Source organism: Musa acuminata, chromosome BXJ2-8 (genome assembly GCF_036884655.1).
Source record: "Musa acuminata AAA Group cultivar baxijiao chromosome BXJ2-8, Cavendish_Baxijiao_AAA, whole genome shotgun sequence".
Lineage (NCBI taxonomy): Eukaryota > Viridiplantae > Streptophyta > Magnoliopsida > Zingiberales > Musaceae > Musa > Musa acuminata.
The window spans coordinates 1,159,456-1,183,938 of record NC_088345.1 but is presented as its reverse complement, the minus strand read 5'-3'; the positions used below and the strand labels follow the sequence as shown (position 1 = coordinate 1,183,938).

The window sequence follows — 24,483 nt, the reverse complement described above, 5'->3', positions numbered from 1 at the left end:
CACCAATCCCTGTACACCATCAGCAATCGCCGGCTCACTCGCCCATTTATGCCGTTGGAAAAGCCATGGCCTCGCACATCCCCTACAAGGGCCTTTTACTTGATTACGTGGCCTTATAATGAACGTTAAGATAAGGCTCTTAACAGTGAATCGCACTGCGTATCATACGTGCGTGAAGATACGTCGTGCGTTTGTCATATATTACCTGTGCGTTATATCTATACATTACTTTAATGCTTACTTATTCCTTTTAGCCCTCCGGTTAATTCGTTGAGGCCGAAGAGAAGGAAGACGAGAGGGTGCCGATGGAGTTGTGAGAGCCTATAGTGCGTTGGCGATTAGGGCTCGTGCTGCGGGCCCAATACAAACTTCGACGGGCGGAGGAAATGGCCGCATTGGAAGCTCTGGATGCGCTCTTGGCCGCGGCGAGCAGAGCTTGCTGCAGCCCCCTCGCCATCTTCATCCAGATCCAGGTAGGCGCATTTAGTCGGTTTTGGATGGGATTTCCTTTCTTTGTCCTCCGTTTCTCTGCCTCCGGATCTGGAGAACATATGTACCCTGCATCATATTCCACCCCCCCGTTGTCCTTTTACTTGGTACTTCTTTATCCTTTAATGCCGATTAATGGAGTTGCGGCTATGACGAGGAAACTGTCTCTTATTTTCTTAATCCTCTTTTCTATTCTTTTTTCTTGTGTTCATATTCCGGTTTTGCTTGGGGACTTGAATTGATTCGGCGTCCATTGTTCACTGTTGTGCTCTATTGGATGTCAATGGTTAACTTGTCGGCAGATCTGGGTATCTGAAGTCAGATTGATTGTCCAGAATGAGACTCTTCTTTTGAATTGACAGGAAGTTTGTGCGGATTCTTTTTGAGAAAGATACGTCCCGGGGATGTTTCCTCTAACATAAATCGTGTTTGGTCTTATGGTGTGACCACGGAATCCTCAAAGGATGCGTTGAAAACACTCCTACAGCTAAGTTATTGAGAACACTGTATAATTGTGCAGAGCTCATTCAAAAGGATTGGCAAAGGTGGAAAAGGAGTGTTCCTCACAATCGTAATTGGTCTTGATGGTGTGACCATGGAATCTTCAAAGGATGCGTTGAAAACACTTACAACTAAGTTATGGATGTATCATTGTGAAGAGCTCATTCAAATGAATTGGTAAAGGTGGAAAGGAGTGTTCCTCACCCAGTTGCATTGGTAACTAGGAGAGGAGCTGTGTTTGACCAATAGGCAGTGGCGTTGCATGGTGCATTCATTTGTTCATGGAAGACAAGTAGATTGAGCTAGCGAGACAAGGGACACAATTAAAAGGAATTGTAAGGAAAAAAATAAGTGATTATTTGTGCGTCTTTCTCAATTCTGCCACCTTTTCTACTTCTCGTTGCTCAAGTTGGAAGAAACCAGTCAACCTCTTGAAGTTAGTGTATGTAGAAGATGAACCTCGGTTGAATCTTTGGGCTGCAAATTTAATCTGCACGAGGGGCAGAACAAGCTTTAGGATAGCTTCGGCGCCTCTGGGTTCTATTTTCTAAAATTTTCTCTATAACTTTTAAGACCTAATTTGTTAGTTATTTTATCAAAAACCGGATTATTTTATATTGTAGTTCTAACGTGATCTTGCTTGATAGACCTATCAGACAAGATATAATGGATGTTAAACAAATCGTCTGAAGTACTCCATCCCAAGATATATATCCCAAGCTAATCCATTTTTGATATAATTGGGACAATCTTCTTCATTTGAATTGGCCAATAATTAGCCTATTTCAGTATATTCCAGCATCTTCCAGCCAATCAATGGATGCCAATCCTTTTGTTCAGCCCTTACATGGACTTGTCCAGCCGAGTCCAGCTCGCACGATCCAGCATGGATGAGTCATTAATACTTCACTCCTACTTGGTGTAGGAGAAAAAGAAGTATCCAGCTCTAACAGGATAAATTGGGTTCATTTCTAGTTGAAATAGGAGTTGAGAAAGAGGCTTTCATCAACCTCTTAGTTGAGCTATGAGAGGGCTGACAAAGGCTCTTCACCCAGCCTTTTGGGGATGTAGTTGAGGTTTTTACCCCTGCTCTTCAGTAATTTCTGGATGGATTTTTATCACTAAATATTTTGCATTGTATTCAGAGTCAAATTTTGGTCCGGTCGATATTTAAGAATAATATGGGTCGGGAAAGTTATTAAGCTATTAGAAGTTATGTTTGGAGAACTAAAGGTCTCTTTAGGTATGATGTATTGGGATTCAAAAGAGAACCTTTTTTTGTCACAAGTCTTCCTAAAAGCCCTAGGAACATATGAGTTTTAAGTTGTCTTTATTTATTGCTTCGGTTATAAATAAATATTAGAACAGCTTTAAGGATCTTATCTCCCTTGATATGTAGTCATCCTTGTTAGAAAGGGCATCTTTCAATTTCCTGTCACTATTTTCTTGTGTTGCTACCTTTATCCTGGCTCTTTCTATTATCATATGGTTTTACTTTTACATTAGTTCCATGTTCTCTTTATTTCATGTGGGCTTCTTATTGATGATCTGTTAAAGAAACAGCAGCTAAGAACTCTTTTTTTGTGTCTATAGGGTTGTGTAATCTGTTTAACCCTTGCTCTTGGATGGGCCTGTGCTGCCTATATCAGGTAATTTTTTCTTCAACAATAGCAAGATAACTATAGATACTTGCTATGCAATTTTTTGCTATGTGACAAATAGAAGCACGTGTTATGCAGTTTCTTTCTATTCTCAGGAATAAAGTTATCCGGCGCATGAAGCTTAATATTGTGAATGGCAATAGTTTTGCATTCATCTGTGAAGATGTTAATGATCTCGAGCACTCTGCTCAGGTGAACTTGCCAAGAGTGTCGGTTATCATGCCTCTGAAAGGCTTTGGAGAACACAACTTGCAAAATTGGAGAAGTCAAGTGAGTTATATAGTATTTCAAAAAAAGAAGTGTCGATAGAAATGTAAATGTACATGAATTTAAGGAAATATAGGTCCTTCAACTTATCTGTGGCATTCATATTTTGCAGCTCATTTGTATCTGGAGATGGTTTCCTTTCACATCAGTTAAATCTCACTCAACTAAAGTACTATTGACAAATTCTATGAATGCAGATCACTTCACTCTATGGAGGACCTCTCGAGTTTCTTTTTATAGTTGAAAGTACTGATGATCCAGCTTACCGTGCTGTGTCTTTGCTCATTTCAGATTTTCAGGTAGATATGCTTCCCTGCATATATTGCTTCTTACAGCTAAGACAGTTCCCTGGATATGTGTCCCTGTATATTGTGCTTCTTATGGCTAAGGACAGTTCCTTTGTTGATTAATTTTCAATTTACCTTTCGCGGGCATTTCCTTTGGGATACTAAGAGTTGTTTTAACTTTTGAAAATTTGAGGGTCTTAGCATTTAGGATAACTAAAGTTTCTTTGGGTGGGATAATAAGCAATTTAAGTGGTTTTGTTCAAATTTGTTATGCTTCATAGGTGGTAATACTGGAGTAGGGAACATTTACATTGCTGCATATACATGATTATGTTTGGATGTAGTCCGTCCTGGTCAACCTCGTACTTAATCTTCTTTTATCATCCATTCACTTGCAATTCTTCAATTCTTAGATGACATAGGAGTGTCTTATATAAAATAGAGATATACTGCCCGTTCATATGATCTTTCTTTACAATTATCAGATTTACATTTTTTGGTGGATATTGACATCTGCAGGACTTAATATCCGAAAAAGCATGTCATAGTGATTGGTTAAAAGCTCAGTAAAGTTTCATTTATATGGTTTTTGACTTGTATCTATTTTTGACTGTTTGTCTAAATGTCTATTCATCCTTTCGAAATTCCTGACCAAAAGTCATGCATGCATAATTTACAGGACAACATTGATGCAAAGGTTATTGTAGCTGGTTTGTCAACAACATGCAGTCAGAAGATTCATAATCAGTTAGTATGTAAAGTGATTCTATTATTTTGGCGAGAGACTACTGCTTTTAAGCTTCCTTTTGTCTGTGCTTTTGACTTTTTATACGTTTCCTTGCTATAAGTATTAAAAGAAATATAAGGTTCAATATTTTCTTAGCAAGATTGATATACTAGCCTTAGATTAAGTTTTGGACATGTACATTTCATATGATTATACTGAACTATCGAATGCGATAGAATAGGAATCTGAAAAAACCTCTCCCTTTGTTAAGATTATGCCAGTTCTTTCCCTACATCAATTTTTACTTCCATAAACCAAAACATTTATACTGTCACAGCTTTGTAAGTTACAGTTTTATTAATATAATTTATAGCATTTCGGAAGTATTATGTTATCTCTGACTGATTAATGTCTTGCATATTCTGGTATATACTATGTTAAAAGTTTTTTTTTCTGTTCTTTCTGTAGAAACCAAGATATTCCATTTTATTTCTTGATCATAGCAAGTTATTGTTTTAGATTCATCCTTCATTATTTAACAAGGGTAGGGCTGCACCGTGTGAGAATCTTTGTTACAAATACACGAGCACTTACCATAGAGCATGCAGTTTGGAATGTTAGTTTGGTGGACAATTAAAAACATGTTTATTAGATAACTACTTCTGTAGTTATAATTTGATCTCAAGTCTATTAGAAACTACTTGCTGAAAGAAAACTGTTATAATTATTTAATGGAAAGTCAGAGAGGTGAAGCTCTGGAATCAAGTTCTTTATCAAAATTTCTTCAGGACAAGCTATTTGATTTGTCTGAAGTTCAAACCCAGATAAACTATTATAATCTATTAGTGTCTGAGTAAGGTATGTCATTCTGGGATGGTTGAATTGAAGATACATATTTGACTTAATGCATCTCAGCAGCACTTTCTTTGATAAACTGAATTGGGCAAGTAAAATCATGTTATGTATAACGACAGGGGTTAGAGGTAATAAAGGAGATATACTGGTTTTTTTTAAGATTAATAGAAAGAGAAAAATAAAGCTTCTTTTGTTGTGTCCAATTGTCTCATGACATATTTTTGCCTTTAATATGAACATTTTTCCCTACTAGAAAACCTGTAATATTTCCTTCTGGAAGTTTTTGAACATCTGATAAGTTCCACAGTGATACTCACATTTACATATTATTGCTACTTACATATATTTATTTTAATCTCGTCTTATCATTTTTTAGTGAGGTCCACTGCATAATTCATGTTGGTTTGAAACTCTGTACCAAGTTGAGTTGGTAAACATTATCTATCATGCTTCCATTAGAACCTCCATGATCTTGAATTATGTTTTCCATCTCCTTGGTTTTGAGTCTTTCCTTGGAATGATTGATTAGCCACATAAAGCCTAAAATATTGGACATATGGGTTAAGCACAGTTTTATGTGCTGCTAATACAACCACAACAAAGACAACAACAACAAGCGATAATGTTTTGATTATTTAAGGTCCACATGAATATTTTCTTATCACTGAGATTTATAAAAAAATATATTCTTAGTTAAATTAAGAGTATTTAAATCGTTATCTATGGTGTCTAGTAAAACTTTATTTAGGTCTCCCTCTACCTCTTATTATATCGTTAATATTAATTGGCTGATTTCTTCTAACCAAAACATCTGTAGGTCTCCTTGGTATATGAAAATATCATTTTAAATGATTTTTCTTTGCTATGCCTAATTGTTCATTTCTTTTCCTATCTTTCCTATTACCTCCATACATTACCTCAATATTCTCATCTAAGTGATACAACTTTTTTATTTATGTTGTTTCTTAATCATCTACACTCATATTAAAAAAATATATATTTAGTAACATTGTGTGTCAAGCAATGGTTTAAAGAGGTGCCCGGGTGCTTGCCTAGGTGCTCGGGTGAGGCGAGGCGAGGCTTGAGCACCTCAAGGCTTGCTTAGGCGGCACGTTTCACTTAAGCACCGCATGGGTGCTTGTAAACCCAAGCGCCAAGCGCCTTAGACGAGCGCTCGGTTGAAGCAAAGCAACCGAACCAGACTTGATAGTCTGTTTCGATTGAACTAACTAAGCTAAATAGCTGATGCATGTCGCTTGGGCACTCACGAACCCAAGCGTCGAGCGCTCGGTTGAAGCAAATCAATCGAACCAGAATTGATAGTCTGGTTCGGTTGAACAGTATCTTATTTGGTCCAATTGAACCAACTAAGCTAAATAGCTTTACTAAAGCTATGCAACCCTCCCCCCACGCGACCCCGACCCATAAACCAACCTACTATATGTGCGGTCGCTGCCTCTGCTGTTAACGCACAGGTTCAACGCTTCCTTTATCGCCAACGAACACATCCAAAGGTCTAGCTTTCGTGTGCAATTCCCTTCGTCGTTTTGCTTCTGTGTGCAGCTCCTTCTACCATCGAGGGAGAGGACCGTAACTTCCTTCGCCACCAATGGACACATCTGAAGTTTCCTCTGCACACGACATCATAGCCCGCAACTTTCTCCACCAAAATGGACCACCTCGTCAAGCGGTTGCGTCTCACACACGGTCACCTTGCTGCACATTGTCGCCATTGCTCTAATCGTGTCTGACATACACAGCAGGATACATCATGCGACCTTGTTTCACACCATCACCGCACACAAATGTCTACCAGGTACTTCTCTTCTCTTCCTCTTCCTCTTCCTCTTCCATCTCCTCTTCTTCCTTCTTCTTCCTTCATTGCCCCTTCCTCTTCTCCTTGTATGTACTGGTAGTACACACAAAACATCAGTACTAACCAGTATGTACTGATCCAACAAGATCACCGAAATGGATTCGGTACCTAAAATGCCGATCCTTGGATTTACCATATGTAACCCTTTAAAATATATGTTTCACATAAATGTGGAAAGCTTACATTTGAGGTCTTGTATGCTGCTAGGATTGAAAGAATATACAGACTCCGGCACTATGGTTCCTGTGCCTTTTGATTCAAGAAACTATTGGATTATAAGGATCCTCCATCCATGATTCATTATGTATGCATCGCATAAACTTCCAAGTTCCAACTTAAAATATTGTCCTAAGTTTCGATCTCTTCTGAATTGGTGTTTTGGACCTTGGATCGAGAACCTTCTTGTAGATTTGGAAATAATTTTTTGACTGCAATATATTTCTCCAGAGTTATTATGAAAAAATTGCATTATGAGTAATTTTTCCCTCTCTAGCCTCTTTATCAAAATAAAGTTTGACACCGTCCTTGTTTCATGAAAATTTTTTTGAAGTGGCCTCATTTTGGATGATGTGGAAACCATCTCTTCAGCTGTAATCATCAATTGCAGTTTATGGAAAAATCACAATTTACAATAGTGATTTTAGGAAAATAGCAGCTACTTCAATAGCGGTTCTAAACCGCCATTGCTATTGATGCAGTTATCGCCTACTTAACTTTCGCGTGGCTAAAAGGAGTATAGTCTCAGATATTTTTAACAAAGGGCTGCTCTTAATTTTTATCTAAAATAAGACTAGTCAATAAAAAAAATCCATTTTGAGGTGGTAAAGCCATGATTTTTAAACTTCACAGATGCTTGACACTTTTGGTTCTCTTTGAACTCGATATTTTTCTGCTGTCCTCCATCAATGAGTTTCTTTGTTCCTAAAATGACAAATGAAAAGTGACTTTTAAGCATCATGCAATCTTATTGCAGGTTGGTGTGGAAAGAATGCATAAAGAGAGCAAGTACGTGTTGTTCCTGGATGATGATGTTAGGCTCCATCCTGGATCAATAGGAGCCCTTACATCAGAAATGGAGAAAAATCCTGAGGTACTAAATTTGTTGCAATCGACACATCACTGTTATAAACCTATAACTCTTTGTCAGCTTATAGCTTTTTTTAATTTCTTTTCCATGTACAAATTGAATTATATTTTTCTTTTGTGCAGATTTTCATTCAAACGGGTTATCCTCTTGATTTGCCCTCAGGAAACTTAGGAAGCTACTGCATATATGAATATCACATGGTATGAGTATATCCGAAATTTCATTTTCTGTTATTTTTCTTTTTTTTTTGTAAGTTCTATACTTTTAACAGGGTCATGAGATTAAAATGGATTACTAGATACCATGCTGTGCATATTGCCTGCATGTTTCACTATGAAAACTTATTTTCACTAGGTATGAGAGGCTTCCCCATGCATAAGATGCTGTAGGGCTGCTGGAAGAATCTTCTTTGTAGTCTGTGTTGGCAGAGATGATACTAACTCCTTTTTCTTTAATTTTTTCATTCCAAGCACAAGACAATATGAATGTTACAAAAAAAAAAATTGTTTAATTTATTCAACTCCTTTTTTGATCAACCTATTTCCATCATATCATACACAAGTCCATGCTAGTCATCAAGTGACATGGGGTTGTCCTATGTAAGTAAAGACCTTGTTAATATTGACTGGCTAAGGAATAACTGAGTTTTGCATTACAATGAGTTTTATGTTGTTCTAATTGATGACTAGAGAGAATAATTCAAGACAGCTGGAATATGTCCAAGGAGGCCATATAATTTATTTATAACAAAATTTGAGTTAATTTTGTTTAGAGGTTTTGGCCGAGGGAGAGGCAGACAAATCATGGTATGATCTTAAAAATAGTGCAAAGTAATGTGACTAGAAGTAGATGTTATTCTTAATAATACAGGACATGATCCATATAGTCCTATAAGGAATGAAGACTTTGGTAATGAAATGCAATTTTGAAAATTTTAGAAGCATGAAAGGTAGATCAATGAGGAAGAGGCATGACATAACTCTCTCAGATAATTTTTCTCAACTCTATAAACTGACTTGGTAATAGCTACATACTCATACCTATATTTATAGACAAAATTCATCTATATTGCCTACGTAACTTTACGATCGGCATTAAAATGAAAAACTTTATCTAAGACTTCCTTATTCCTAATTGTGGCTGCCGACTCCTATTTTTAATAGCTAATTATAGTTATACATTAGCTGGTAAGTTAAAGTTACCGACTTAGATAAGTCATTTGACACAAAAATTAAATTAAACATTCTTATTCTGCTCTCTCTCTCTCTCTCTCTCTCTCTCAATTTCTCTCTCTGTCCCCTTCTCTTACTGTTGATGAGGCATCGGTTAACCCCTGTGACTATTAAGATTCTTGTTTAACAATTTTTTGGGACATTCAAAACTTTAATGATGGTAACTTAATCAACTGATCTATAACCTTTCAACTGAAGAGACCATAGAATACAAATAATATCACTCAAGGAACACACCTGTCAAGTGTCTCTTCATGGTCCTTTCTGAAAAGGAAAATTTTCCCTCAGAATCTAATTGAATTTGTGATATTGACATATAGGCACATAGCACGGGTGATGCTTGTCCGTCGTGAATTAAAATTCAAGAAAAACTTCTTCAAGCAGTTTATCCATTACTTGTCTGAAAAATGCATTTTCCACAGTCTCACATGCTTTACAAACTATCATCTTGTTCTAGAATTTCACGAAATTTGTGTCATGAGGTTGAGCAGAATGATTAGTGTCACCCAAATTTTTAGCTGCGTATCAAGACATCTTGATTCATGCTATTGTTTGTTTGCCTCACCTACTACTGCAAGCCTCCCTTAGTGTTGTGAGTCTTGTGACAACATAATGCCCATGCTTGGGATATGTAACGATAATGTTTATTACTTTCAAAACATTCCATCATCAGACTTTGGTTAACCAAAATCACACTTGGAATTATATTATCTTAATTCACCACCATAGATTATACTAGTTTCAATCCATTGAAAGATCACCATAAATCAATTTTAGAATTCATTATATTTGAAAAATTCCAATGAAAAAGCTTGTTGGTTATGGCTTTCTTAGACTACAAACTTGTGGAAATCCTTCTCTTTTTAACTTTCAGTATCCCATTTGTTTCTTCTGAAGGAAGTTGAAAGTGCAATGCTATTTCCCAATATATATGTTGCAAGGACAGGTTTAGATTTTTAAGAAGATCATGTTCATATTCTATACAATAGTTTGGAAGGTTTCTGGCAGATTTGATGAGCATAACTTTCAAATGAAAGTATCTGTTCCTCAATTGACCTTTATATTATGTCAGCCCCTCTTTTTTGCTGCTATGTTCAGGAAAAGAGATGAAACTTTAAGTTGATTCTCATATGATCTTAAATCTACATATCTAATCACCTCCTACATTTTTTATGAATGATTTGTATTTTGTGGTTACAACCAATGATTATCCACAAAACATATCAACATTGAAGTATCCTTTTAACTATGTTTATCCTGTTTTTAACTTCAATAATAGAAATCAGTACTCTACTATTTTGCAGAATTTGTTTTCTCACTTCACATTATATTGTTTCTCTATTTCTTTAGCCTTGCTCCATGGGATTTGCAACCGGAGGAAGGACTGTCTTTCTGTGGGGAGGCTGCATGATGGTAAAATTGGCATCTTATCTCTTTGTTATAGCTACATGGGATTAACTAAACTTTGATATGCAACTCTTATGTATTGGCATTATTCTAGATGCATGCTGAAGACTTTAGGAAAGACTTATATGGAGTTGTGAGTGGGCTTCAAGATGGTGGATACTCGGATGACATGACCCTGGCAGCCATTGCCGGTAATCATTCATAGAGTTTTCTAATTAAAATTTTAGTGTCAAACTCCTCTGACTCTGCAAATGAAGTTATCGCGAGACTATTTTACTTAGTATTTACTTACTGAACTTGTGCTGCATAGTTATTATAATTTTGTATTGCATAAGTGAAGCCTATTGGCAATTTAAGTGTGTTGGTTTCAGCAAAGATCTACATTTTAATTCTCTGTTGATAAAAAATTTAAAATGTCTGCCAATAGGATGCTTGAAGCATATTATATTTACCTACTGAACTTGTGCTGCATAGTTATTATAATTTTGTATTGCATAAGTGAAGCCTATTGGCAATTTAATTGTGTTGATTTCAGCAAAGGTCTACATTTTAATTCTCTGATGATAAAATATCTAAGATGTCTGCCAATAGGATGCCTGAAGCATATTTTCTTCTCTTGTCATATGAAACTGATAGATAAAACAATCGTTTAATTTTTGTCATGTCCAGACTTGAGAGTTCAGAGGCAAAACAGTTGTCATGCTAATGGTTTATGTATTGTCTTATGATTGATTAATGATGCATTTGAAATCCAATGAATGTTGCTTCCGGATATTTGGGCAATCAGTACGACTAGTACATACATAAATATGTATCTATGCTCAGTGAAAAATGGCTTCATGTATATATCTATATACTCAATTGTGACAGGCTCTTCTGTAAAACTTCAATTTTCTGCATCAATGGATCTTTGTTCAAGGTTTAAAATTTCAGTCTGCCGATTCTGATTGGAAGTTTGACCAATACAGGCTCTTATGATTGACCGATACAGCCCTTGAAGCACCAATTCTGATTTCAGTCAGTACCATGTGGACCAGGAGAAAGGGGGATAGAAGAATGGAGGATGAGGCAGAGGTGGTGGAGGAGGAGGAAGAGAAGCAGAGGGAGGGAAGTGGAGAAGGAAATGGCGATCTTTATGGGCACAAGAGGCAGCAGTGATGATGCAGAGGAGTGTGGTGATGGAACAGGGGGTGACAAGGCGGTTGCAAGGAGGAAGAGGAGGGGAGAGATATGAAAGAGAGAAAAAAACGGAGAAAGAGATAGGAGAAAGGGAGAAAAAGAAAGAAAAGGAAGGCTAAAGCTGTCGAAAAGAAAAGAAAAGACAGGGATAATGATGGTAGACTTACCATCTGGTATCTCTGGTTTTAACCATCAAAACCAAATGGTATGCAGATTATGGTAATCATACCAGGTGTAAGCTCCGGTTCAAACCAGATTAGGCAATTTCACCTGGTCCTCATGTCCCAGCTTGGCTGGACCCATAAATATTGGTCAGTACGTGCTAGTCGCAGTTTTTTAATCCTTGCTATTGTTCTTTCAAGGAGACAAGCTGGTTTTAGATAAAATTTAAATTCTCCAAGGATAGTTCAAGACTATCGACATGATGTAGTTAAAACTTAAAACAGCTTTTGCACATATCAATTTGGTTCCTCTTACCTAAAATCCAAGAAAATGTTCAAGATGAAAGTATCTAACCACATAGGAGAGAGCTATATCAAGTTACGCGTCAGTAAACTGTGCTAATTGCTTGATGGAGGTCAATTTGACATTGTCATTGGATCCCTACAGCAAGATCATGTATAAGACCCAAACTATAGTATCTTGCTTGTGTATTAATTGTTTTAGGGCTTAATGCTGCCTAAGGTTGTGAACTACTTGAGCTGGAATTATCTAATTTCTAGTCTGTAGGTACTGCTGAAGCCAGAAGAACTTACAAAAGATGCTGATCTGGATTATTCTTTCGTATTCAAAACATAAGATTACACCTATATGAAGAAAAAAATATAGTTGGATTCAAGCATCATGGTGTTCTAAAACATATCGTACTGGTCCAACATCTTAATTGTACACAGTATACTGTGCCATGCCAAATTACACTAGCACCACTGCTAATTTTTCACAATTTTAGTAATATATCAAACATATCAAGCAATTCTGGTCTGAGAGAGAACTGGTAGGGGCTTGTTAGCCCAGTTTCTTGCACTTTATATATGTTTTAGGGCACAGGATATATCAAGGTCCTCCTTGTAAGTTTGATAGGGGGAAGGGCTTTAGGTCTTGTATCTATAATGAAAGGTTCGTATGCAATAATGAAAGTTGGCCTATATGTCTTGTGTATCCTTGATTTCTTGTTGAATTCAATCCTTGAATACAGGTCCGAGTCTGACTTGCATGTCCCGAACATTGCACACTAGTTTAAGATACTAAAAAATACGGAAATAATCTTCCAAAATAATAGTTATCGTAGAGGTTCCACAAAATATTAATTTAAATGGAACTAAGTGCCTAAACTAAGCAAAATCCAATATATATGGTTCTGTCAATCGACTCACCTTTCTTGACTATGCAGAATTATATGAACTTATTTTGGCAAAACCATATTTCTTATATTAGCTCATGCTCATTGGGGTCGTCACTTACATTCAAGGAGTGAGGGAAAACAATGGAATTAATTTCAGCTTGTTGCAACTGAATATTTCTTCCATTTGGTGGTATAGTTTTGCTAGAATTATTTCTTTGAAATGACTTTCTATATCCTAAGTTGTATCTCATTGTTAAAAGAAAAAAAATTCGAAGATAAAAAATTTTGACCTTGCGAGCCGATGTCTTTTTACATCACCTTTAGTTTCAAATAAGCATGGAACCTCTATTTTGCAGGGCAACATAAGAGGCTTATTTGGTCACCACCAGTTGCTGTCTTCCCCCACCCTCTTGCAAGGGACCTTAGCTTCTCGAGGTTTGTAAACTTCATTATTGGAATTTTTCTCATAATTGATGCACTTTTATTCACCATTTTTTGGTATCATTTTCATGTAGATACTGGAATTACCTAAGAAAGCAAACATTTGTTCTTGAATCCTACATATCGAGGGTTAACTGGCTGATGAACCGTGCCTTGTTTTCTTCACATTGCTATTTATCCTGGGGATTTGTTTGGCCATATTTTATGGCACTGATACATCTTGCAGCAGCCTTAAGAGCACCATATAGTGGTTCTAGATCTGAGGCATCTGCCTCATCTTGTGGTGAGCATGGTTTTCCTTAGTTCTTCAGATATTAGAAAATTGATTGATGGTGAATATGAAACAGGAATGCTGACAGTAGCTTTTCTTTTATATTTTGAGTTAATTAATACTCAAAGATGTATCCACTTGCAAATGTTCAGGCTTGTTGCTGGTTAGCTGCTTGCTTGTATCTACTATTATAGAACTCCTTTCAATGTGGAACTTGACTAAGGTGGAGATCCAATTATGCAATATGTTATCTCCAGAAGGGCCAACAGTCTCACTTGGTTCTTATGATTGGAGACTTGTAAGCATTTCTCTTGCAACTTAATTTCATGATTCTAGGTTTTATTGTATCTATGTGGAATATTTAGGTAAGATATAAGCTGTACATTGTTGTGCAGGTATTTCTTGCTATGCTTGTGGATAACTTCTTGTACCCTATCTCTGCAATTCGTTCGCATTTTTCACAATCGATAAATTGGTCTGGTGTCCGATACCACTTGAAGAATGGGAAAATAAGCAAGGTGAATTATGGTCTTTCTAATTTTTTTTTCTTATTTAGATAAAGTTAACTCCAACTGCTATTTATTTTCATCCATTATTGAGAACTTATCCAACAAAAGCCAAGAGGACACAATTTACATATTATTTGGACAATGACAAGTACTTGCATTAACATTATAACTCATGCAAATGAATACTTTTACCTGCATAAGGCATATGCTTGCTTATAAGTCGAAATTGTAGAAGTTAAATTTTTGATAAACATGCCTCCATGAGTCATCTTTTTTCTAATAGATGTTCATCTACAATTGCTAAGATACAGGACAATAATTCTTGTACCTGCATAAGGCACAAATTACATGAAAGGAAGTCGAAATTTAGAAGTTAAATATTTTTATGAACATACCAATCATGATCCAACTTTTTTCTAATTGTTGATTTTCGACACCAGCTAATAGGATGGTTTAAATTACCAGTTGGACTGGTACATCCGACTGATACTGTGGTCCAACCATGATAACTGTTAAACTCTCTACTACTTGTATAATATAATAATTATTTTTTAAGTGATACCATGTGGTATATGTTGCTAAACTACTTGGTATCTTAGTACTATATTGATCCAATTAGTTGCAAAAACTGGAATTGAATTGGTATTTAGAACCTTGGTTAATAGACTTTTTCGACACCACTGGTTGCTCAAAAAATAATTATACCAGAGGAATCATTAGGCTTCAAAATCTATTGTGAAAAGTCAAACCTGTTCATAGCTTTATTTAAGGAATAGGTGATCTCATCCAATATAGACATTACTTTGTCATCAAGAACCTAAAACTAGAATGTACAAATGTTTTGTTAAAGAAGATGCCCAGAAAAATACTTATCTATTAGGTCTTCACCTCAAGCATGGTTTTCTGGATGGTTTTCTGGGGTGCTAGGTGGATGTCATAGATTATGCTGCCTTTGTTGTTGATAGAATCAGGGTTTTGAATACCGGTCTGTATCGGCGTACCGAGCTCTGCTCGGTACGGTATGTATCGGTATATATCGTCAGGACGCTAGGGCGTATTGATGGTACACTCTAAAATCTTAAAAATACCTTCACCTACCACCCCCGGGCGTACCGATCGGTATGCCTCGATAACGGTCGAAATCCGAGACGATACTGGTCGGTATGCCTCGGTACCAGTCAAAACACTGGTACTGCCCGGTAGAGGATGGTCCACGTACCGGTATCCTCTCAGAACTAGTACATATCGCCCGTACCAAACAGTACATATTGAAATTGAGAACCCTGGATAGAATTATATTGAACAATTTGATTGTTGAAAGAAAACACACGGAGTATAAGATTTATATGGTATTCCTAATTTTCAATCTATTCTTAGTATATATCTACAAAAGAAAACCCAAAATGTTGTCCATGTGTTCTGATACAATGTCAGTGATGAAGTTCTTCATCTAAACAATGCCTAATATCACAGTACTTGCTCTTGATAACTGAACGCTGATCTTGGACTTGGATCCTTGGCCTCTTGCTGCAAATTGCTGAACTTCTGGCAGTTTCTACCAAATCTTCTACTATAGCTCTTTTGTATGTTTGTATATAGTTTACATGTAAAAATCATTCTGCAGATAACCATAGTCATTAACAGTTGCTAATATTAACATTTTTAGTTCCCATGCATGAAATTCTTACCATGTGGAATCTGGCAAGTTACATGTACATATCCTTACCCCTCAAGTGGACAGACTATTATTAATGTATTTGCTTCAAGATTATTGGCATTAGCAACCAACCATTGCCATGCGGATTTTTTTCTTTATGAAACGTAAAAATGCGGATCACTTGTTGAAGTCCTCTTTTTTCTTAGGCTAAATATGGATTTCTTTTCTTCCCATTTCAAACTTCATTTTTAGTTTGGTTTTTAAGTTTCTTTTTTCTTAAATGTGTTTGATTTTATAATGGTTTAAACCTAACGAATACAAATTATGTGATAATGGGAAAGAGGTTGTGAGATTTTAAGATTTATAGCAACATCGGATCCTGTGACTCAAATGATCACAGGATTCCATTACTTATGCCACTGTCCATATCTTCAAATGATCACATGTATCTTCCATATCTTCAAATGATCACATGTAGGAGCAGAAAAGCATAAAGGAAAAAATCATGCATTGAGATGCTGTTAATAAATGTGGTACTATCAGTTACGAATTAGTTTGATTTCCATTATCAAATGAATCTGCAGCCACCACTGGCTCTTACCACTGCATTTATACTTAATAAGCTCGTTATGTTTTCTAATTGCTATGGCAAAACAAATTGAAATTGGAAGTTACTGATCATTACATTAAAACATTTCATTTACCTCTGGAAACACATTTTCCTCGGTATCAAAAGAACTTGCAGATGCTTTTCTTTCTTTGTTTTCAGATTCCGTTGTTTTCACTTGCCTTCTCAGTCAACGTTGCTCTGATATAGATAGTAATTGGCAAACACGAAAATAATTGTTCTTTTGTCAACTATATATTGCAGATTGAAAGATCCATGGGAAATGGTCCAACCTACTCTGATCTTGCTTGGAAGCATCTCTATGGAAAAAAGCAGTTCACTCCTAAATCTTCATTTCTCAGCTCTTTGTCAAGAAGTATTGTGCATTGGCGCCAACCAAAGAAGTACGATATCTAGTTAGATCAATATGCTGCAAAATAGACTCCAGTTCTCCTTCCTTTTCATGCACTGCATTGTATTTATTTTCCTTCATCCTCTTTAGGCTTTTAAGATCTGATTTAACCTATTGACTCTTATGGTGTCTGGTCATGCTCACCATGGAGAGTTTGTAATGTTTGCTGCATGTATTATTTATAGGAACATTCATTTAAGACAAAATTGTATGATCTTTTCCCCCTTTTATTTCATCTTATTGACTAATCATCTCATCTGTACTTGTCAGTCGCATGTTTAGTCCATAAATTTGGATTGGTGAACAATTTCACTTCATGGACTTTTTGCCAGTGTTTGTTGTTCACCATAACAAGGACTAGATTGCATAATTCGTCGGGCAAAACCAATACAATTTGACTTCTATGGATCAACACAACATTGATTATCAAAAGGATCTCTGATAATCAATGTATTGGATTTTAGTTCCAGTTTGAGATTTTCTTTTGAGATGTAGTAATGTATTGGATTATGCATAAGGAGTCATGAAACGTTTTGTTTTTTGCTTTTTTGAATCGGATCGATTCCTCCAATTAAATAAGTATGAATAAAGGATCTATTGTTGAAGATACAAAAATATATTTTCAATTGTAATTAGATTTTGGATTTTGGTATTGTAAAAGGTATTTTGAAGCCAAAATAGCTTTTACAAAAAGGAGTGGTATAGAGTGGTTTACGTTCGGCATATTGTGGAAATCAAATTCTTTTATGATCCTACGAGTGGAAATAGGGAATGAACTCAAAAGAATACAGATTTTTTAAATAGGGAATGTTGGATTTTATCGACTTCCTGCTATATATATTGCTCGCTGAACACAGTTATTATAGAAGGGTGAATAATAAGATCACCTGTCTTCTTCTCTAAACAAGATGATCAGTTTTGAAGTTTGATCAAACGGATGCTGGGTTCAGGAACACGGCTCATTTTAAAGTATCAAACTACTTGGATACATATTAATAATGTTCTTCACTCGGTCAACGACACAAAAAGAGTTGGGAGTCTTAGAAATATTGCACAAGAAAGAAAGATAAAGAAAACCAAAAATAAATCTTACTGCCACAAGATCTACTAACCATAAAAATAGCGTCATCCTTTGTGTTGATCACCACTAGAAAAGCACATAACACAATGGAGTGGTTCGACCTACAAAACCACTTTTTATCCATCCAATCGAAAGATGATGGGTAGCAAGCTCCTCAAAGTAGGTAATCCTCCACAGAGTTACGAGAACATTAACATTTCCAGTCGAAAGAGGAGTCCAAGAGAAAAAAAGCATCCATCAAGCAACAATCATTTTTAGAGGAACAAACCGCAAGATCAGTCATTATCCAAGTAAAACAAAATGCATGAGGGATAACAGACCTAAACCGTAAAAGTTGAAGGCATAAACCGCCCCCCAACTTATTAAGCAACATCTTAAGCAGCAAAAGATTAAAGATCCCCCGGACCAGCATTAGTTTGAACTTAATGCGATTGTTTAAACACTCATCGGGTAGAATAAATAAACAAGCCTGATCAGTACTTGTAGTCCTTGACATGGAGGCTCTCGGAGACACCTTCTCCTCCGGCAGCATCACCCTTGTACGTCCCGAGTGTTGCCTCGGAGTTCGCCTTGCACCTTGTGAGGAGAGCGGCCCTCGCCTTCTGGACGTTCTCCTCCTTGCCAGCCCACGCCTTGAGCGTGCTCTGCTGCAGAGCGCGGCCGAATGAAAAGGACAGCGACCATGGTTTCTTCCCCTTCAGCTTGTTCATTGCGTTCAGGTTCAGAGTAGCCTCCTCTTCGCTCTGCCCTCCTGAGAGGAAGACGATTGCAGGGACAGCAGCAGGAACAGTCCTCTGGAGAGCTCGCACGGTGTACTCTGCGATCACCTCGGGAGCCACCTTTGCGGATTCTGACCCTGGTGTCACCATGTTTGGTTTCAACAGAGATCCTTCCAGAAGAACATGGTGGTTGTTTAGCGCCTTGTAGCAAGCGGCAAGCACCCGCTCTGTAACATAAGCACATTTCACGATATCATGTGGCCCATCGACGAGGATCTCTGGTTCTACGATCGGGACGAGGCCATTCTCCTGGCAGATGATAGCATAGCGTGCCAGCCCATCAGCATTTGCATCGATCGCCAATTGCGACGGCTCATTTGGACCAATCTTCAGAACGGCACGCCACTTGGCAAAGCGAGCCCCTGCCTCGTAATACTTCTTGCAGCGCTTGCCCAGGTCATCATGACCCTGGGTAGTGGTCTCGCCATTGGTACCAGCGAGTTCAATGGTGCCCTTGTCCACCTTGATACCAGGAAGGACTCCACCCTCCTTGAGCACTTCGACAAAAGGCTTCCCGCTGGCTGTCTTCTGGTAGAGGGTCTCCTCGAAGAGGATTACACCACTGAGGTACTGGAGGGCACCAGGAGCGCAAAAAAGAAGCTCTCGGAGAGAGCGGCGGTTCTCCTCAACATTCTCCACGTTGATGCTAGCAAGGCGCTTGCCTATTGTGCCAGTGGACTCATCAGCAGCAAGGATACCCTTGCCTGGGGTGCCAATGTAGGTAGCATTGGCGATAAGCTCATCTGCAGCATGAAGAAAATGCAAACTTAGATTCATGGCACACAAGAAGATAATGCATATATCCATGTACAACGATACCGAAAAGTAAACATGCATTAAGGCAAATCATTGATTGGATAAGCCATCATCATCTAATGCAAGTAAAACTTCTATTTATGTTCTGACTAGGGTTATCTAACCACCTCGGCTCCAGCAAAACACACAGACAACCATGCAGATAATGCAATATGCTAGAGATGGATGATGTTATCACACTAGTCGTCCAAACATTTATAGGATAATAGTATCTAATCAATCTTTTAGACATCGGCCTATTTCCTATTACGTGTTACTTAGTTATGTCCATAAGTGAGGACAGCATTCATACTTGTTATTCAAATCAAAACATAAATGGTTAGAGCATGTGAAATGTAAAGGTTCGACTAAGGTTTTCTTACATGATGACAACAAGAACAGAGTGACAAGTTTTTGATGCATTATACTACATAAGCGAAGGACGGGAAAGGCAATGAAAAAAGACATTTGCTTGGAAAGAACCACAGTGTGTATGACTGACGTTAAGAAAATGTAAGGCTGCCTCGAGATTTATTTGATCGAGAAAACAAAATCTAATGTTTCAAACTAATGTTCGAGATCTACAGAAAAGGGATGTGCATAATAGCTACTGTGCTCAGAACAGACGGGATATAATAGTAAAAGAGAAGGGGGGAAAACCTGCTTTTTCTTTACTATTAGCTCCAAATCAACTCTATAACAGGAAAAGGATAAATCGAGGCGGAAAATAACCCTAGAAAGCAGATCCAAAACAAGAAGATCATAAGACTACCATAAAAATTCCAAGTGGCCTAACCTTAAGATCCGGATTCTCGACATTTCACTCGATCTATGACAGTACAAGAATAGATCCAAGATCATCTGATCGAGAACCAGGAAAAACACGATTCTTTACAAGCAAGACGCTTCAGATCTACGAAAAATCCCAACCAAACAATCAAATCCACCAAAAAAAGTTGCTCTTCTACGACACGCAGAATCAAGGATTCGATGAAGATCCCCAAAACAACGAAAAAAAACGAGGCTTTACAAGTAGAACGACGGCATCTAAAAGGATCATACCGTGGTACTGGCCGCAGTAGGCAGACATCTTCGAGTTCAGGAAGAGAGAGATCGGAAGAAGAACGAAACGATGGCGCGATAGAGCGTAGGAGAGAAAAGAGAGACGGATCGAGGAGGAAGGGAAAGCAGGGCGGCGGGTATTAATAGAAGGAGATCGAGGAAGAGGAGAAGGATGCGGTCAGCGTCGCCGCGATGGGCACGGGTCAGGGTAGGGTTTGGGGACAGGAGATCGCAACATGTCGGCTCGGCCGTTCTTCGATGGTTTCGTCAAAACCTGTGGCCGCGAGCTGCTTTGGTATTCTCACCCTAAAATAACCCCTATACTCACCCCCAAACCCGTCACTCGCTCTCCCACCCCCACAGAACTTTCTATGGGACCACCAAGTCAGCAGCGGTCTCTTTTTGGGTATCGATCTGTCAGGTAGAACAGCTTCGCGCCACCGAGCCGGACCACGAACCACATGGCTAGGCCGCCCGCCACCGGTCTAAACTTACCGTGGGCTATCTATCCCCCACATTGGTTTGGACCTCGGTTAGGTCGAGCCCGTTACGACCCATATAACGCACATATATCGGAACCGTTATAAGCCTCCTCATCACCATATAATGAGAATAAAATGTGATATTTGCCTGTGGGATTCACTTTGGCCACAAACTTTCTCACTTCTTCCATGTAAAAGATCAATAAGATATCAACACATCTTATACAAGTAACAGTGTTGCTAATGCCAAACACTTCCATTGTACTCTCACAGTAACTTTTTAGGTTCTTTGACACTTCACCAATTCAGCCAGCATCTTTGAGCTGTAAAGGCTCATTGCCTGCATAGGTTATCACACCAGGGGATTAGTTGAAGAAAACCAATAATTTTATTGAAAAGTTGACTTGAATTTGGTTATGCAAGTTGATCTTTAATTTACTCTCATTCTTCTCCTTTTTCTCAATCCTGATAGCTTAGCATTATTTTGTAGTTTGCAGACTCCAAGATGCCTTTGTTGAGCTCATCAACTGACAGAAAATAGAGGAGATGACAAACATGACTTCTTATCCTGCTTGAACTTGTATGTATTATAAGCTTCTGACATTGTAATCTTTGATGGCACCAAACTGACCTAAACATTTCTCTGAAGAGTAGAAGCCATGACCTCAGAATCTTTCTGAAGCCTCATTGCATCACTAGGCATGCAGGCATATTATTATTTTGTTTACAGTATTCTTCTCTCTAAACAATGAAAATTATGGAGTTAAACAACTGAGGACTGGGAACAGTGACGATGATCCACATCAGACACGGCTCTAAAAATGTCTCAGGGGTGTTTAAGTGCCTGTGTAGCTTAATTATTTAGACCATATGGTTGCCAAATATTAACCATCTAAATAAACAATAAATGTGTCTTAATAGCTCTTGTCATTTGAAAGCTCAAGTCTACCTCATGCAGACCTTTTGAATTCATACAAAATAAAATTGCTATTCAAGTAGAAGAATAATGGAAGGTTGACATTGTCTTGCAGCTTTCCAGGATTCAAGGATTGATGTATAGCTAGCCAAACCAAATCTGAAATCCTTTAGCTGAAACAATACTTGATGCTGCCTTGGTTCCATCACCTTCTTCCTTTACCAATACCTGAGATATCATGAAAGAAATATCAATCTGGTCCAAATTGTGCATCATAAAAAAGAGGAGCTCTTGGTAGATTATTATATTTAGTTTGCCACAATCTCATTGTGAAACTTGTCTTCAAGAATGTCTTCAGCTTTCTGTGTGCACTTGGATTCTCATCCACATGTTTCCTAGCAGAGAGTTTTTTGCTTGAACCAGACAAAGTTTCAAGTAGGTAGGACTTCAGATACAATGGATGAAGGTTGTCATCATCTGAACTAGACTAGGATTTATCATGATCCTATCTAAACTAGATAATACAAATCAATTAAATTATTATCTAAAAAAGATTTTAATTATTTAAATCATTAGCATTCTATTTTTATTTTTTTATAATAAAATAAAATTTTCTCTAATAATAAGTGTTTTGTAACAATATTGCAGACTGCTCGTGTTGTAATACTCTAACTTGATGTTGTTATTGATTTGTTCTTAGATAAAGTGATGTCATAGGTCGATATGTTTTCAAAGGCGAGTTGATTCTTTTGCACATTTGTAAAATCTTATTAAACCTTCTTCAATCTAAATTGAGGTTAAATTCTTCTTTAATGATACTATTAGCTCTCCCTGCCATGTAGGCCAAGGAAGTAACACATAAGTACCGGTATAGGAACTACATACTCCCCGCAATCGTCAGCATGAGGTTACAATACTTATCCCAACCTCTCAAAATAGACTCACAAAACCCTCTCCTGGCATCACAATCGAGAAGGGGATCATGCCCCCTCATTAATAGATGGCGATATAGCCTAGTTTGATAAACTTTCTCTTTCAAACAATCGACATAGGGACCATGCCCTGCATAACCCAAAAGAGTAAGAGGGTCAGGCCGGAAGAGCCATCCCGACGGTCCACCCCAAGCCATGCCCGTAAAGGCATTCGTGAAGAAGCCACCCTCATTAAATGCCTCTATCAATACGAGGTAAGCGGGGCCTTCATAAGCACTTGTCCATGCAACTAAGCGCTCAAGTATAAAAGTCGAGTCTTTGGCCAAACAAGGGCAAGCAGGGAAGAACTTTTCACTTTCTTATTTACATTGTTAACCTTCCTTTCCATCTCACTAACTTAAACATCGAAGAGGTTGAGTCAGGACGCTCTCGACTCAGATCTATTGTGCAAGGTCCTTGACGTAACACGGAGGCATGGCCAGGAGGCTACCTAGCATAAGGGACCGCTCAGCTCCCCAACCAAGCTTCATCGCTCGAAGACTAAGTCGTTCCCGACGAACCACCTTTTTCTATAGATTTCTTCGTCTTTCCCGTAATGCTTGCTCTCCAAGTTAGCTAGGATGAGTTATCAGAATGGACTAACATTTTTTTACGGTGAATCAATCAAATTAATTCACAAATCGATGGAGTTTATGTGTTAACAATGAATAATTAATCTAATGATGAATGATTAAAGAAGGGAGTACAGTGGGATAGACGTACTGATGCTTCTAAACATTCTTCGTCATTTGCTACCTCTTTTTCGTTCCCATGGAAGAACAGGAATTACACCAAATTCAGCAATTGTTGATCCCACCCCCTTACCATTCGGTTCAGGGTTATGTCATCCAAGTTAAATGATCACCGCCCCCTCAAGCTCTTCATTGCCTGTTCAAAACAGTCTTCCCTCACCCTTTAGTATTTCTTGCGATGGAACCTATACTAATGCAGAATCCTTTTGCAGGTGTTGATTTCTGGATCGTAGACTCGCACGGCAATACTATCTTTGAAGGCAGCAAGGTGAATGAAGACCCAAGCCCTTTACTATGCATTGGTAAGCGTTTAAAATGACTCTCAATTATATACTTATTGTTCATAAATACTTATTATTTTATTTTTATATTTTTGTTAATATTGATTGAATAGATACTATTGACGATAAAATATCTACAAATCTAATATTCCACTCACACATGAAACATATTATCATTGAATTTCACTTCATCAAAGATCAAATTGTTAGAAATCATAGTACATACATACTTATGATTAATTAATAGATTCTCTCACAAAATCTTTCGTCTGTAAAATATTTCAATTACATCGATCCAAGATTGAGATCATTAACAAAAGCTCAATCTTACGTGGCATAATAAAAGATTATGATATAATAACTGATTTAATTGAGGATCTTTATTTTTTAAAATAAAAAATTAAAGACTTCATAAGTAATAGCATGCCGATACTCCATACACCGATCTGGTTAGTCTGCGATAACTTTATATTCAAAAGCAGTAAGACTAGGAAACCATCAACGTATATAACAACTGTATCGGTATTGGGTTGATGTTTGAATGCGTTCACAGGTGA

The 24,483-nt window shown here is 37.5% G+C and overlaps 2 protein-coding genes across 2 annotated transcripts; one reads left to right on the top strand and one right to left on the bottom strand.

The window, feature by feature from the left end:
• Positions 1-250: 250 nt before the first annotated feature.
• On the top strand, positions 251-17,042 carry LOC135618532 (uncharacterized). Its single transcript, XM_065119471.1, has 14 exons — positions 251-473; positions 2,584-2,639; positions 2,747-2,921; positions 3,116-3,217; positions 3,885-3,956; positions 7,637-7,753; positions 7,873-7,950; positions 10,333-10,395; positions 10,484-10,580; positions 13,267-13,345; positions 13,426-13,634; positions 13,775-13,920; positions 14,018-14,140; positions 16,660-17,042. The coding sequence occupies exons 1-14, from the start codon at positions 387-389 to the stop codon at positions 16,810-16,812; spliced, it is 1,557 nt and encodes a 518-aa protein (XP_064975543.1). The 5' UTR covers positions 251-386; the 3' UTR covers positions 16,813-17,042.
• Positions 17,043-18,125: 1,083 nt separating this feature from the next.
• Positions 18,126-20,762, bottom strand: LOC135618531 (fructose-bisphosphate aldolase 1, cytoplasmic-like). Its single transcript, XM_065119469.1, has 2 exons — positions 20,525-20,762; positions 18,126-19,410 (listed from the first exon to the last, which is right to left on the bottom strand). The coding sequence occupies exons 1-2, from the start codon at positions 20,550-20,552 to the stop codon at positions 18,362-18,364; spliced, it is 1,077 nt and encodes a 358-aa protein (XP_064975541.1). The 5' UTR covers positions 20,553-20,762; the 3' UTR covers positions 18,126-18,361.
• Positions 20,763-24,483: the final 3,721 nt, after the last annotated feature.